This window comes from Chrysochloris asiatica, unplaced genomic scaffold (genome assembly GCF_000296735.1).
Source record: "Chrysochloris asiatica unplaced genomic scaffold, ChrAsi1.0 scaffold00090, whole genome shotgun sequence".
In the NCBI taxonomy this organism is placed as follows: Eukaryota; Metazoa; Chordata; class Mammalia; order Afrosoricida; family Chrysochloridae; genus Chrysochloris; species Chrysochloris asiatica.
Genome location: NW_006408608.1, coordinates 11,602,378 through 11,617,049, shown reverse-complemented (window position 1 = coordinate 11,617,049; position 14,672 = coordinate 11,602,378). Strand labels below are relative to the sequence as shown.

The window sequence follows — 14,672 nt, the reverse complement described above, 5'->3', positions numbered from 1 at the left end:
TCCGAGGAGCAACTGGTGAGTTTGAACCATCGTATTTCAGTTCAAACCAACCTTGAAGTCCAGCACATTCACCCACAGCACCATACCAGGACTCAGTTTGCAAATTGAAAGCATAGTGCTGACTTCCGGAGAGCTGTCAGTTCTGGTTGTTTATTTCAGGTTTTCAGTTTAGAGCTTTGTCTCAGATACTCATCTTCCCTAAGTATGTTCTATGGGCCAGTTGAGGCTTAGTGGTAGAATTCTCACCTTCCATGCTGGAGACCTGGGTTCAGTTCCTGGCCAATGAACCTTGTGTGTAGCCACCTCCATCTGCTGGTGAAAGTTTGTGGTGGTGTGATGTTGAATAGGTTTCAGCAGAACTTCCTAAGACTGGGAAGAAAAGTCTGGCAGTATGCTTGTGAAAATCAGCCAATGAAAACCCTAAGGGCCTGATCCACAACTGATCATGGCAATGGCGTGGGACTGGGCAGTGTTTAGTTCCTTTGTGGGTGGGGTTGCCATGAGTCTGGGACAACACAAAAGCAGCTAACAACAAGAAGTGTGTTTCAGATCTGACAAGGTGTGTTCATTGGGTGAAGAGGGTCTGTGCACTTGCTGTGTGATGTTGAAATGAGCAGTGAGGGAAAGCCAAGAGGTGGCAGAGTCAAGGACCTAAGGTTCAGTACTTGCCAGTGGTAGTGCTGGCTTACGTAGGAAAGTGAGCTTCCGGGAACTGGGCAGGTGCAGGGCAGCCCTATGTTTCTCACTTGGTGGGGATCATGAAGACAGTAAGAAACATTTATACCTAATGCATTAGCATGAAACAATATTTGCCTTACTATACACAACACACTCTGTTCTCTTTTAGGTCTGTTTCATTCAAAGAAAGTGCTGGTCTCGGACCCACTGTTTAGTCACCTGCAGCTTACAGATCACTCTATACCAAGCTCAGTGTCACCTGGGATCTTCTTAGAAATGCAGAGTCCTGGCCCCTTCCCTCCCCAACATCAGAATCTGTATTTAAAGTGATTAGTATGTGCTTTACAGTGTGAGTAGTCCGGAGATACAGCAGTGTGTCACTCAGGTGTCCTTGCCTGCCATTGGGTGACGCTAGTTAGTGGGTGCTGTCAAAGCATCATCATCTGCTCTTTGTTTCTTCTGCCCATGACAGAGTCAGTCATACTTCTATGTAGGCAACATTTCAGATGTTAAGCTCCTTATCCAAGGCTAATTTTATATTATGTGAAATCATTTGGTTTTGTTCTCCTGACTTCCTGCTTGCCATAGGCATAATTACGAGGAAGTAGAACTTCTTTAGAAGCAAGCGCACATGCATTCCAAATCAAGAACAAATTCACTCTGAACACAGGAAGAGACCTGAGGCTTTAATTAAGGGGTTAAACCCAATTCAAATGCGCTTTGCGGGGCACTGATTGCTCAGGAGACTGCGTCACTGCTTGAGTGTGAGAGAAAAGGGGTACAGCTTTCGACATGAATGTATCTAAAAAAAAAAAAAACAGGGCTGGAGGTTGAGCTGAAACTCCACCCTACAGTCCCCAAAGAAGAAAGAGCCCCAATCCACGGAGTCTTGGTTTCAGAACTGCCAAGACCGTGAGCAGCAGTGGAGCTGGAGAGCCGTGCCCGTGGCTGCAGAATGCCGTTGACCCTCCGCCTCCTGCTGCTGCTGCTGCTCCCGGGGGCTGCAGCCACCCTGCCCCTGGGGGACAGCTTCCCCGGCACAGACAGCAGGGTGAGTACAGGCCCAGGCGGGCACATGCCAGTCCACTCTCTGTCTGTCTGTCTGTTGCCTCTTTGATCACCTCAGTGGACTCACCAGCATCTCCAAGCCTGAGTGTTGTGTTCCTGTGCTGAGTTCACAGATAGGGCTGAGCAGTCCCCGTGGCTCCCCCACAGCACGGGTGTCCCATTGCAGATGGTTGAGGTGGGATGGAATCCCACGAGGAGCATCTGCACACAGGTGGTCCTCACATGCCCATCCAGAGCCTCAATTTATACACCCAGTACACGTCCTCACTGGCCCAGATTAACTGCCGTAATTACATTTCCATTGTGAGAATTTGTAACTTCACGAGGTGATTGATTTTTCCCCTTTTTACCGTTTTGATAAAGTTCCAAGAAAGAGTGCATAAACTTGACCATTAAAGATGGATTTTTCTCTGAAATTACCAGACAAGTTTCAGACAGGCCATTTATCACCCAGTTACTGCTAGATGTTTTCTAAGGAATTTGAGAGACTAGACCATAGTAGTTCAAGTTATAGTCTCGAAGAGAAATCCGTGGACATCTGGGAGTATGACCAAAATGGAGAACCAAGTCAACAAGCCTTATCTGATTTAGGGGGCTTCTTGGTGGCTAGTTACCTGTCAGGGGAAGATCATATACTCCCGTAACTCTTCTGATGAAGGACCTCAACAAAGGTTATGTAAGGACAAAATAAACTGATCTTTTGCTTGTTTTCCTTGACTAAAAATGGTCACCTCTTTCTTTTCTCTCCTTACAGCATTTTCCTTAAGGTGTTGTCTAACTTTCTCATCCATTAGATGGAAATGTGCTTTATTGCTCTGAAGCATCTTCTTGTTATAATAAGGAAAGGGTTCTGTATTGTTTCATGCTGGCTGAGCTGCTGATTTCTGTTTCTTTACCATCTGTTTCTTTTTTAAAAGCACCTGCAGGAAATGACAGAAATAAAGAAAAACGGCCTCTTGACTTTCTTAGATTGGTGGAACGAGTGGAGCCCCCAGGCCGGGGCAGTGCCCTTCGTAGGCGGGGAGACCAGGAAGGTGACTAAGCGGCAGGATAGCCTGCCCCCTCGGCAGAGCACGCGCCCAGAGAAGTCTCCCTGCAAAAATTTCTTCTGGAAGACCTTCTCCTCCTGCAAGTAAATCTCTCAGCCCATACAGAGAAGTGTAATGATGAACCCAAATAAAGTGAATTAAGTAGCCGTGACGCTTCTCTTTTTTTTAAAGTTTTTTGTTGTGAATGTATACGCAACAAAATACACCCCATCAGAACAATTTCTACATGTGCAATTCAGTGACATCAATTACATTCTTCAAGTAATGCAACCATTCATTCTATCTTTTTTCCAGATCATTCTACCTTACCTTAAAACTCAGTGCCCCCTAAGCAAAATCCTCCCCTTTTCCTGCCTATTTAATATAAGTGAGACTGGCTGACTTCACTCAGCATGGTGTTTTTAGTTCTCCAAGGTCGGCATGCATCTGGACTTCCATTGTGTGTGTGTACCAGTTATTCAGCTGTTGATGGACATTTTGGTTGTTTCCACCTTTGGGCTGTTGTGAAGTGTTGTGAAAAATGTTGCAGGGGACATGGGTGTGCAGGTTTCTGTGTGTTGCTGCCTCTGTCTTTTAGGTTCTTCCAGGATTGGGATTGCTGAGTCCATTTCTTTACACGTTGTAAGAAATAAGAACGGACGAGATTAGGAGAGAGACTTGGTTTCAACAGCAGGCAGGCTTATTGAGAGTCAACCTGGGAGGGGGTACTCTAAGTCTCCAAGAGACCAAAAGCCTGCCTGTTTCTTACAGACTGGGGTATTTAAGGTGATGTGGTCCTGGGTACAGTTCTGGTGAATTTCCAATGGGCAGGGTTATGGAGATTTTCCTGAAACTACCTGGGGGGAGGGTCTCTTGGTGTAATGAAGACTTAAGCTTTCTGGAGACAGAAGCTTAAGCAGGACTTTATTCTGTGCCACTTGGGGGTAGCTGCAATGCCATTTTGTTGATCGGGTGCAGGGTTTTTCACACATGTTAAATCTCTTTCCTGTGTAATTCGAAATCTATTTTTAATCCTCAGTAATACCCTAAACTGATAATTGCCTTGAGTAATTTGGAGCCCAAAGTAGACATTCTTAATTCACATTTTTGTGGCTTTACTACCTCAGTACACAGTGCCGCCATTGAAAAACTTTTATTTCCCTGTCTTCCTTTCTTTTATTTGAAGTAGCTAAAGGTTACTTATTATACTGTGGACTGCCAGAAAAAACAAACACATCTGTCCTGGAAAACGTATAGCCAGAATGTTCCTTAGAAGTGAGGATAGTGAGACTTTTTCTCATTTACTTTGCATGTGTTATCAGGAGGGGCCAGTCATTGGAGGAGGACATCATACTTGATGTAAAGTAGAGTGTCAGCGAAAATGAGGTAGACATTCCATGAGACAGTTTGGCACCGTGGCTGCCGCAGTGGGCTGAGACACAGCGATGAGTGCAGACGGTGCTCCCTTCTATTTTGCCACCACACCTTGTTTTGCTCTGCCTTACTGCATCTCACAGACACTGCGAGTTTTGTTTTGTTTTTTACCAATTTAAAGTTTGTGGCAACCCTGCGTCAAACAATTCTATTGATGCTACTTTTCCAACAGCATGTGTGCTCACTTGATGTCTCTTGTCACATTTTGGTGGTACTTAAAGTCCTGGTGTGGTGCTGTGGATTAATGCGTCAGACTGCAAAGCTGTTTGAACTGCAAGGTTGGCAGTTCAAGCTCACCAGTCGCACCTCGGAAACCCTATATAGGGTCGCTATGGGTCGGAACCGACTCGATGGTACTTAACAAAGTATTTCACATTTTTTCATAATGCTACTGCATACTTAATAGACTACAGTGTAGTGAAAACATAACTTTTATAGGCACTGGGAAACTGAGATTTGTGACTCGCTTGATTTCAATATTCCCTTTATTGCGGTGGCCTATAGTGGATGGAGTCCACATTATCTCTGAGGTATGGTTGTACTTAGAGTAACCAGTAGTCCGAACTGACTCCATGGCACCTACCAACAGCAGGATGACATCTTAGTTTATTTTGATATAGATCGTCTAATTGAAAAGTATTTTCCTCACATTAAGAGCAATTTTCACAATGTACTCAAAGAGCAGAATGATGCTGCTCCATGTTTTAACTAAAATTAATTTTAAATGAGTACCGTGTTAACCTACTGCTTAAAAATACCTATTTTGACTGGCAACCTCATGTTAATTTGTTAATTTTTTCAGAGACCCAAGCTTCAAGCTTGCTCTGTGAGGACTGACCTCTACTATCAAAGTCTTGTTAGTTGCAGTTGAATCCATTCACACATCTGGGGAGCCCATGTGTGCACAGTAGAACTGCTCCATAGGGTTTTCAAGGATGTGACCTATTGGGAGTAGAATGCCGGGCCTATCTTCTGAGGGGCTTTTGGATGGGTTCGAACTGCCAACCTTCTGGCTAGTACTCAAACACAGTGAACAATGCGCTACATCCAATAAATCTATCCAAAGTATCAAGACTTCATTCCATGATAAATGGATATGTATTATGTGTACAATTACAGTATTTGGTTTCCCTTTCCTCAATTTTCAGAGGTGACAGTAAAGTAGGATTGAACAGAAGGAAAATATTTCCACCGACTGCAATGTAATTCAGAAGCACCATCAAACTCCACAGCAAGCAGGGTGTAGGTCTGCTCAAATGAAATTAGGATTAAACACATCCCTTTGTTTCAGAGCCCATAACAAACTAATTTTCTCTCCTAGCACTGGAATCTTACAGTATCATTTCTGACTGTATTGTAGATTCCAAAACTTCCAGTGTAAAGGTTTCAGATGTAAAACTTTAAGGTTAGTTTTAACATTCATCAAATGTTTAAAATTCAGTAAGTCTCAGAAGGTAGAGGCTGGCAGAATACTTGCTAATATCCCTCTCTTCTCTGGACAGCAGGGGAGTATACTCAAAGAGTAGGACTGCTGACCATTCTGTTCTGTTTTCCACAGAGCTGAGCTCAGATTCATAATTACTAGCTGAATAAAGTATAATGTGAGGGACGAGCCTTAATGGCATTCACATTTCCAAACAGCAGCTTTAAGAGACCAGTAATTGGGTCACTGCACTGGTGGACGATGCCTACCTGAAAGGTCAGCTAACCTTTAGAACTTGGACGATTTTTCCAGATGAAACACTGCAGTATTTTTCAACCTAATTTGCGGCTATACATGTAGAGTAAAATTGAGATTTTTAAACTTTAAAGTAAATCTGAAGGTTAATGAGGCTAGTAGTAGTGGTTTGTGCTATCAAGTCCGTTCCAGTTCGTACTCATAGCAGCTCTCTATAGGGTTTCCAGTACTGAGGGGAGTAGAAAGCCTCATCTTTCTCCTGTGGAGCAGCTGGTAAATTCGAACTGCTGACCTTGCAGTTAGCAGCCCACCTTGTAATCCACTTCCAGGGATCCTTAATGAGGCTAGTAGTAAAGTTGTCCTTTAGTTGATTCTGACTCATGGTGACCTCGTGCATGTCAGAGTAGAACTGTGTTCCATAGGGTTTTCAAGGGCTGACTTTTCAGAAATAGATTGCCAAGCCTTTCTTGTGAGGTACCTCTGGGTGGACCTGAACTGCCAACTTTAGGTTAGCAATGAGCATTTGCACCACCCACAAGCTCTATAATACTGCCTCCCTTGGTGGTGCTATAGGATATATAGTACTGGACTGCTAACCACAAGGTTGGGTAGTTCAAACCCACCAGCTGCTCTGTGAGAGAAAGATGAGGCTTTCTGCTCCTGTAAAGATTTACAGCCTCAGAAATTATATATAGGCTTACTATGAATCAGAAACCCAGACCAGTAAGTCCACAGGATACCCTTTAAAAAAATTACCTTATTGAAATAATTGTAAGTTGGGTGGGGGGGGCAGCTAGAATTTTTTTGATGATAGTTCTTGTAACATGATAATGGAAAGTATTGAAAACAAAAAATCCAAGATCTATGATTAACTGGTTGGCTCTCTTCCAAGTAATTGCAGCTGCATTGTTTCATCTGATTCTAATATATAGCCAATTTTGAGGTTTTGCAATCTGAAAATGCAATGGATCTCCTGGGGTGTCATTTTTGTTCTCCTCTTCCAGTTCCTGAAAGCTGTTAAGTGCAGTCCAGTCAGTTCCGACTCAGACACTGTCATCCTCACAATCATTGCTGATTGAGCCCACTGTTGCGGCCAGTGTCAGTCCATCTCATTGAAGGTCTTCCTATCCTGAAAGATGGTGTTGTGTGCCATTGAATCGATTCTGACTCCTAGGGACTCTAAGTGACAGTAGAACTGCCACAGTTCTATTCCAAAGAATGGGTGGCAAGTTTGAGCCGCTGATCTCTTAGCAGCCAAGCACTTAGCCACTTGCAAATGGGTGGGGCAGGATGCCAGACGGGTCTTCTAACCTCAGGAAGTGAGGAGGGAATTGTGCAATCAATCACATACAGCCACTGACTCAGTCAGTTACTTGATTGACTTATACAATGTTATAAAAGCCCCTGAACACAGTAGTTGGGATTTCTGGATTGGTGAAAGCATGTGTACCTCCCGAGAAGCAATGGAAGTCTCAAAACAGGACTTCTCCCAGGCTTTGCCTGTTTGTCTCTTCCTTTGTGTCCTTTTACTAGTAATAATAAATGTCAGGCTTAATCACCTGAACTGAGATAACTTTAAGTATCAATGACTTTGTGAACTTTGTAAGTTGTTCCAAGGAATGAAGAAATCTACAGGGGTCAGGGAGAACCAGTAGAGCTCCAATCCAGCTCTGGGAGGCTGACAGGTTTGAGAGTGTGCCAATTTGGCAGCTGGCAACATGGACAGATGTGTGAAGGTGAGGACTGGATTCACTTCCAGGTGGAACTGGATTCATGCTGATTGTTACCACTCACTGGGCACTCAAGGTTGGGATTGCCCACCTTGGCCATTGTGTAGCATCTCTGTTGGAGGGTTTCAAACCAGCTGGAGGATCCCTTTTTCTGAGCTGTGCAGTGGCTAAGGGAATAGAGAGGGTTCAAACTAAATCATTTAAAAACCTCAAGTACTGTAAGATACAGTCAAAGTAATTTAAGGTAAAACTCTACCGATAAAATGAAGAGTAAAACCTTTAAGGCAAAAAAACTCTATAAAAGAAAAACAATTTAGAATAAAAGAATCATTAGGAAATTTAACAGCTAAATAATCTGTTTAATAAGCCACATTAATAATTCTTATAATTAATGTAGGGTGGCTTTTTTTTTTTTTTTTCCTGACAGACTACTATTATTTTACTCCTTTCTCTTTGGAAAATGAAAAATCCATTAGTTTTTTTTCTTTATGCTTTTACCCAGAAATTAAAGATTGGTAAGTGGTAATTAGCACAGCTTTCTGTCAAAGCTAGTTGCCTAATAGGGACCGACATTTGACTTAAGTTGAAAGAATGGAATACGGCTAATGTAGAGTTCATTAGTCCCAGATGCTTTCCTTGACAGTTTTTCCTTCCAGAAGAACGGGCATGCCCTGCTAGTTGTCGATCTCCTATTTTTAGACATCTTGCTGTTCTGTTAAGTTTCTATTCTAGAAGGCCTGGAGGCACAGCAGGGTAGGGGAGCTAAGTGGTACCAAGAGCAATATGATGTGTTTGCAACGTCTCACTACACATTTGGGCTACAGTTTGCAAATGAAGGTCTTTGTTCTGTGAAGCCATAGACCTGGGCCTCTTAAGGCACATCGTTTCTTTGCTCTTCCCCACGACCACCCCCCTCCTCTTTGCCTCTGCCTGGGGACATGAAGGAAACTCCTTTGTTCTACTGTGTGCTGGGCGCTGTCGTCTTATACACTGCTTCATTTAATTCTTTCAACCAGGGACATTAGGCTAACCTTACATGTACAGAGACTAAGGTCCTGAGTGGTTAGTCTCATGTCAAAACCCATAGTTTTTTGGGTTTTTTTTTTTCTCATTTTCTCATGCAGCTGGGAGGCTTGGTGGGTTTCCTTCATCAAGTATGCTGTAATTGTTGTTAAGTGTGCCGAGTCATAGAAACCCTGTATAGGGCTTTTGAGGAGCGGCTGGAAGGTTTGAACCACTGACCTTGCAGTTCAAACTCACCTTGAGGGTGCCACACCAGGATTTATCAGGTATAGAATACCAATATCAATATCCAGTGCAGTCATCTAATGCTCTGCTGTATATTGACAGAACCCAGTTAAGAAGGTCCTTCTAATTGAATAGGGCAAAGGAAGTGCCAGTGAAACTGGGGACTAGAGATACCATTCTGTATCTTCAGAATCCAGGGCCCCTTTACTGCTAAGAGTGACTGCAAATCCTCACCGAGGCTTCTTTAATGCTCTTGTCCCAGCAGCATGGCTGCAGTTAGAAATTGTTTGGCAATTTCCTGTTGGAGTTGACGCTAACTTATTACACTGAAGTAAGTACAAGAAAAAGCCAAACGAGAGTGGCAAGGAAGCGCTGAAGAAAGTTGTGATCGTGGTATGGATAGCTGGCCAGGTTTCTTAGCAAACAGGAGGGAAGGGAAGAAAGAACAGAACAATTGGATCTTCCTGAGACCACCAAAAGTGAAAATGGAGCAGTGAATGACAGTCTGGGGTCACAGTCACAGAACGCCCCTTCACCCTCCCTTGGTCTCCCCTCCTGCTTTGAGGAACCCATTCTTTCCTTCCACCTCAGCATAAGTGGTGGTGGACCAAGTCGGTTCCAATTCATAGTCACTTTGTATAAGGTTTTGAGGCTGTAAATCTTTACAGCAGTTCCAACTCATAGTGATTCTATATAAGGTTTTGAGGCTATAAATCTTTACAGCCTCATGTTTCTCCAGCGGAGCAGCTAGTAGATTCAAACTGCTGACCTTGTGCAAGGTTAGCAGTCCAATGCCTAAACTGCTATGCTACCAGGGCCCCTCCCATAGAGTGGTGGTGGTGATGGTGGTGTGCCATAGTTGGTTCTGACTCACAGCGACCCTGCATAGGGTTTCCGAGGCTGTCAATCTTTACTGGCGCCGCAGAAAGCCTCATCTTTCTCCCGCAGAACAGCTGGTAGTTTTGAACTGCTGACCTTGAAGTTAGCAGCCCAACTCGTAACCACTACGCTACCAGAGCGCCTTAGTGTTGGCTTTTTAGTTCATTTTGTTTCAGTACAATTTAATATCAATCAGAGTAATGATTTCTTATAGTGAAATGAAGAGCTCAGCTTAAACAATTAAAACTCTAACCCAAAAGTAGGGAGTACAGTGATAGGATAAACACTGTAGGATAAGCACTGGATTGCAAAATGACAGCAGTTTGAGCTCACTAGCCAGTCAGTGGGAGAAAGACGGTGCTTTCTGTTCCCAGGAAACCCTGTAAAGGGTCGAAATGAGTCAGAATTGACTAGATGGCACTTAATAACAATTCAAAGACAACAACCAGAATTAGAAGGTGACACCATTAATGTTCCTTCCATTCCCATATGTGTAACTTACTGTTTTGTTGGCTAGTGAAATGTAATGGTTAGAAACGGAATTTATAGTTTATGGAAATTATCTAATTAAACATGTCACTTAAAACACACACACACACACAGTAGTAACCTGTGAGGATGCTTTGAGTTGTCTCAAAGACTGAAGGCTGCTTTGGGAGCTGAGTGGGTGGGCACTGGGACCATAGTCCTGCAATGCACAGAACACAGTCACATAATGAAGACCTATCCCCTATCTACATGATTTTTGAGAGTCACACTGATAATTCATGTAGATGTTCAAATTTATTTAAGCCTGAGACCTAATTTATATATAAAGCAAGCACTTTTTATAGTTTTTTGGTGATCTTTATAGTGTAGTTAGGTGCTACTGAGTTAGTTCCAACTCATACCAATATTATGCACAACAGGCTGAAACACTGCCCAGTCTTGTAACATCCTGGAATGTTACACTTGAGCCCTTTGTTGCTCCCAGGTGTGTCACTCCATCTCCTTGATGGTCTTCCTTTATTTTTTGCTGACCTTCTACTTTGTAATTCATAGACATTTGATACTTATATAGCACCACACCAGGACTCCTTTGTTATTTATAGACACATACATATGAATGTGAGGAGTCTGTATATATGATGTGGTGCTGGATTGTGAGGTCAATGTGAACCACAGGGTCAACAGTTCAAACCGAAAAGCCCTTTCTTGGAAACCCTATGCAGGCTCACTGAGTTGGAACTGACTTGATGGTAGTAACAACAACATATAAAACCATTTATCATTTCAACATTTTTGCTACATACACACTTCATCATGTTACACAACCAACACCACTATCAGTTTCCAAATTTTTCCATAGCCCTTAACAGGAAGTCACTGAGTTCTGGTGGCACAGTGGTGAAAGCACTTTGCAGCGAATTGAAAGGCCAGTGATTTGAACTCTCCAACTACTCAGCAGGAGTCTATTTCCATAAAGATTTACAGCCTTCAAAACCACGTGGCGCAATTCTACTCCATCATCTAGGGTTTGGGCATATTATCAGGGGGACCAGTCCCTGGAGAAAGATACCATGCTTAGTAAAGTGAGGGTCCGTGAGAAAGAGGAAGCCCCCCAGTAAGAACTGATACAGTGGCAGCACAATGGGGTGAAGAGTAACAGTGATGGGACAGGACCAGGCAGGCTTTCAGTCTGTGGTACATAGTGTCGCTATGAGTTGGAGCCAACTCAACTCAACGGCAGCTAACAACAACAACATTTTATTGTGTGAATATACCACATTTTATTTATCTGTTCATTTTTTGTTGGATAGTTAGGCTGTTTCTACCTTTTTGCTATTGTGAACTGAGCTGCAGTGAGCAGTATGTTTGCTTTCCTGCTTTCAGTTCTCTTGGATACATACCTGGAGTAGAATTGTTGATGTGGTGCTGCAGGACAGTCACTGGACTGCTAGCCACAAGGTCATCGGTTCAAACCTACCCTCTGCTCCTTGGAAACCCTACACAGGGTCGCTATGAGTCAGAACCAATGTGTTCGCACTAAATTGCAACAATGGTAATTATATGTTTAATTTTTTGAGGAGAAAATTAAACTGTTTCCCACAGTGCCTATACAGTCCCACCTGCAATGAAGATTCCAATTTTTCCACATCCTCACCAACACCTGTTGTTTCACACTTTTTATTCTGTTGTTGTTATTGAGAATATACACAGCAAAACATAGACCGATTCAAGTTTCCAGATGTAAGAGCTGGTAATACTGATTACGTTCTTTGAGTTGTACAATCATTCCTACCCGAGGTCTTCTCTCACAGCACACACTCACTGCCCTTAAGGATTCGATGAGTTGCTGCTATCAGTTTGATCCACAAGATCTTAAAGACCATAATGCTGAAGAATGACCTTTTTTATTAGTTAAGCTAAACTATTATTTGGTTTTAACATGACTTCAGGGGATATTTTAAATTTAATCTAGAAACCATGAGAATATGAAATTCTGTTCTGTGTTTCCCCTCCTTGGTTCAGGAACCCTCTATGGAATTTTTGATCAGTTAATGGTGCCATCCAGTGCTGGTCACACGGCAAAGGAGGCAGTTGTTCATGGAGGCAATTAACCACACATTCCATATTCTTTTCCCATTCCTGACTCACCTTTCTCTGTTGCTACATACAGATGAATAAAGATGAATTTTTGTGCCCTGTATGGTCATTTGCAAGCTTATAAGACCCCAGACACTATGCAACAAACTAGGACATAGAACACAGGCACTAAACACAATATTAGGCCAATTAACTAGACTGTCCCATGAAACTGTGACCCTAAACCTCCAAACCAAGAATGATATCCAATGTGGTGTTGCTGGGTGTGCATCAGCAGCCTCAGCAGCTACTCTTTTCTTTCTTTTTTAGGTTATTGTTGTAAATGTATGTTACACAACTTTTTCCAATTCAATTTTAACAGGTGGTTTCTGATCATTTTTTGTTCATAACCATCTTAGTGGAGGTAAAATGGTATCTCATTGTCGTTCTGATCTGCATTTCTCTAATGACTAATGAGTGTAGTGGCTCAGTAGACTAAGCATTGGACTATGAACCACACGGCTGATGGTTCAAGCCTACCAAAGATGAGCTGCCTGCTCCCATAAAGATTTAGAGCTTCAGAAACACTTGTTGTTAAGTGCCTTTGTTAAGTCGGTTCCTGTATAGGGTTTCCGAGGAGCAGTTGGTGGGTTTGAATCACCAACCATGTGGTGCACAGTTCAGTGCTGATCCTACAGCGCTACACCAGGAAACCCTATACAGGGTCGCTAAGTGTGGGAACTGACTCACTGGCACTTGACAACAACAACAACTAACAACTCTAAGCATTTTTTCATGTACCCTGAACTTTCTTGGAATGCAACTACCTTGTAAATGAAGGAGAGAGAGTGCTACTGTTTGTCTAGAACTTTATCATTCTGGAAAATCCATTACCAAAGGCAGTGCTGCTTTTGAGTTGACATTTGAGTTCACAATTGCTATACACCTAGTTTGCACCTGTCAAGGTTATGATCCTCCAAGAAGCACCAGACAGCTTCACAGTGCCTTCTGCTACAGCCAGGCCCAGGCAGTGACATACTAAGCCTCATGTCACTTATTAGACACTCTCTTCCTTGGCTGCTTCTGCACCATTACATCCGGGGTCTTATAGGGATACTTACGAAAGTACGTATACAGATAGGTTATCAACTATGACTTTCATTTAAGGAAATTAAGAAGGCAGGACTACTAAAATAGGAAATGTTGGGATTAACAGGGTGACAACCAATGGTACAAGCCCTCCTTGAAGATTATACAGAAGAAAACAATCCTTTTTTGTTCCTGTTTGTTTCTGTATGCACCCATCGACTTAGTGTTACAATTCTTTACCAAATAACCAGTCTACCTCTCTCTTAATAGCATTCTGGTGTTCTCTAAGCAAGCCTACCAGGAGTCAGTCAGAACTAACCATCTTTTCCCTGCCTGTACTGTGGAACACAAAACTTGAAGAACACATTTGTAAAAAAGCAGGAGGTACAGAGAGACCAGAAGGGCTCTGCTTTCCACCAGAGAGACTTGGAGTCGTATCACATGGAAATGGGATTTAATGACCTTTATACCCCCCCCCCGCTGATAAAACAGATTAGAAAACGGAAAACAGAAAACAGTTACACAATGGTAAGAGATATAATTTTACACCAACGAGTGAGATATTAGAAATGCTGAATCACACACAGTCCCTGTGGTCTGCAAACTTAATATGTATGTGCCTTTAAACAAACCAAAAAATTGATTAACTGGAGAAACAAGTTTTCAGCCATAATCAACATTATTACCTTCTGTAAAAGTTTTAAAAAGTTTCTAGAGTTCTGTCTCTAGAACCGGAGAGCTTCTATCTTGAGACAAGCAGTAATTGATTGCTGTTGGATCCGTTCTGACTCGTGGTCACCCTATGTGTGTCAGAGCAGAACTGTGCTCCATAGGGGTTTCAATGGCTGATTTTTCAGAAGGAGAGTGCCAGACCTTTCTTCCAGGGTGTCTCTGGTAGACTTGAACCTCCAGCCTTTAGTTAGCAGCTCAGCATGTTAACCATTTGTGCCACCCAGGGACTCCTTTAGAACAAGGACAGTGTGTCCAAAATATGACAATTCCTTTTTAATGCCCTTCACAGTGACTTTTAAGCAGAAAGCATAAGAACATGTCATCAGAGGAGATGGTATGGCTGGTGCAGGTACAATGTGTAATTTCAAGGAGGTGGAAGAGTTTGTTGAGGTGTATAATGGGTTTACTAGGGACAGGAGGCGGGGGCAGAGCAGCCAGCTGTCTAGCCTTTCCAGAATGTGCCTGAAGGCAGGGTGCAGAGGTTATGTAGGTGGTCAAATGAATCAGGCTGATGGTATTTCCTTGACATATTTTCAGCTGTAG

At 42.8% G+C, this 14,672-nt stretch overlaps 1 protein-coding gene across 1 annotated transcript; it reads left to right on the top strand.

Moving 5' to 3' along the window:
* The first annotated feature begins 1,633 nt into the window (after positions 1-1,633).
* Positions 1,634-2,882, top strand: CORT (cortistatin). The gene is made up of 2 exons (XM_006866437.1): positions 1,634-1,729; positions 2,664-2,882. Exons 1-2 carry the CDS (start codon positions 1,634-1,636, stop codon positions 2,880-2,882), a joined length of 315 nt encoding a protein of 104 aa, XP_006866499.1.
* The last annotated feature ends 11,790 nt before the right edge of the window (positions 2,883-14,672 follow it).

What these genes read in the sequence shown, in the direction of transcription:
- CORT (XM_006866437.1), top strand. Translation starts at nt 1,634, where the DNA reads ATGCCGTTGACCCTCCGCCTCCTGCTGCTGCTGCTGCTCCCGGGGGCT. An exon ending in TCCCCGGCACAGACAGCAGG is followed by an intron (nt 1,730 to 2,663) that starts GTGAGTACAGGC and finishes CTTTTTTAAAAG; the next exon opens with CACCTGCAGGAAATGACAGA.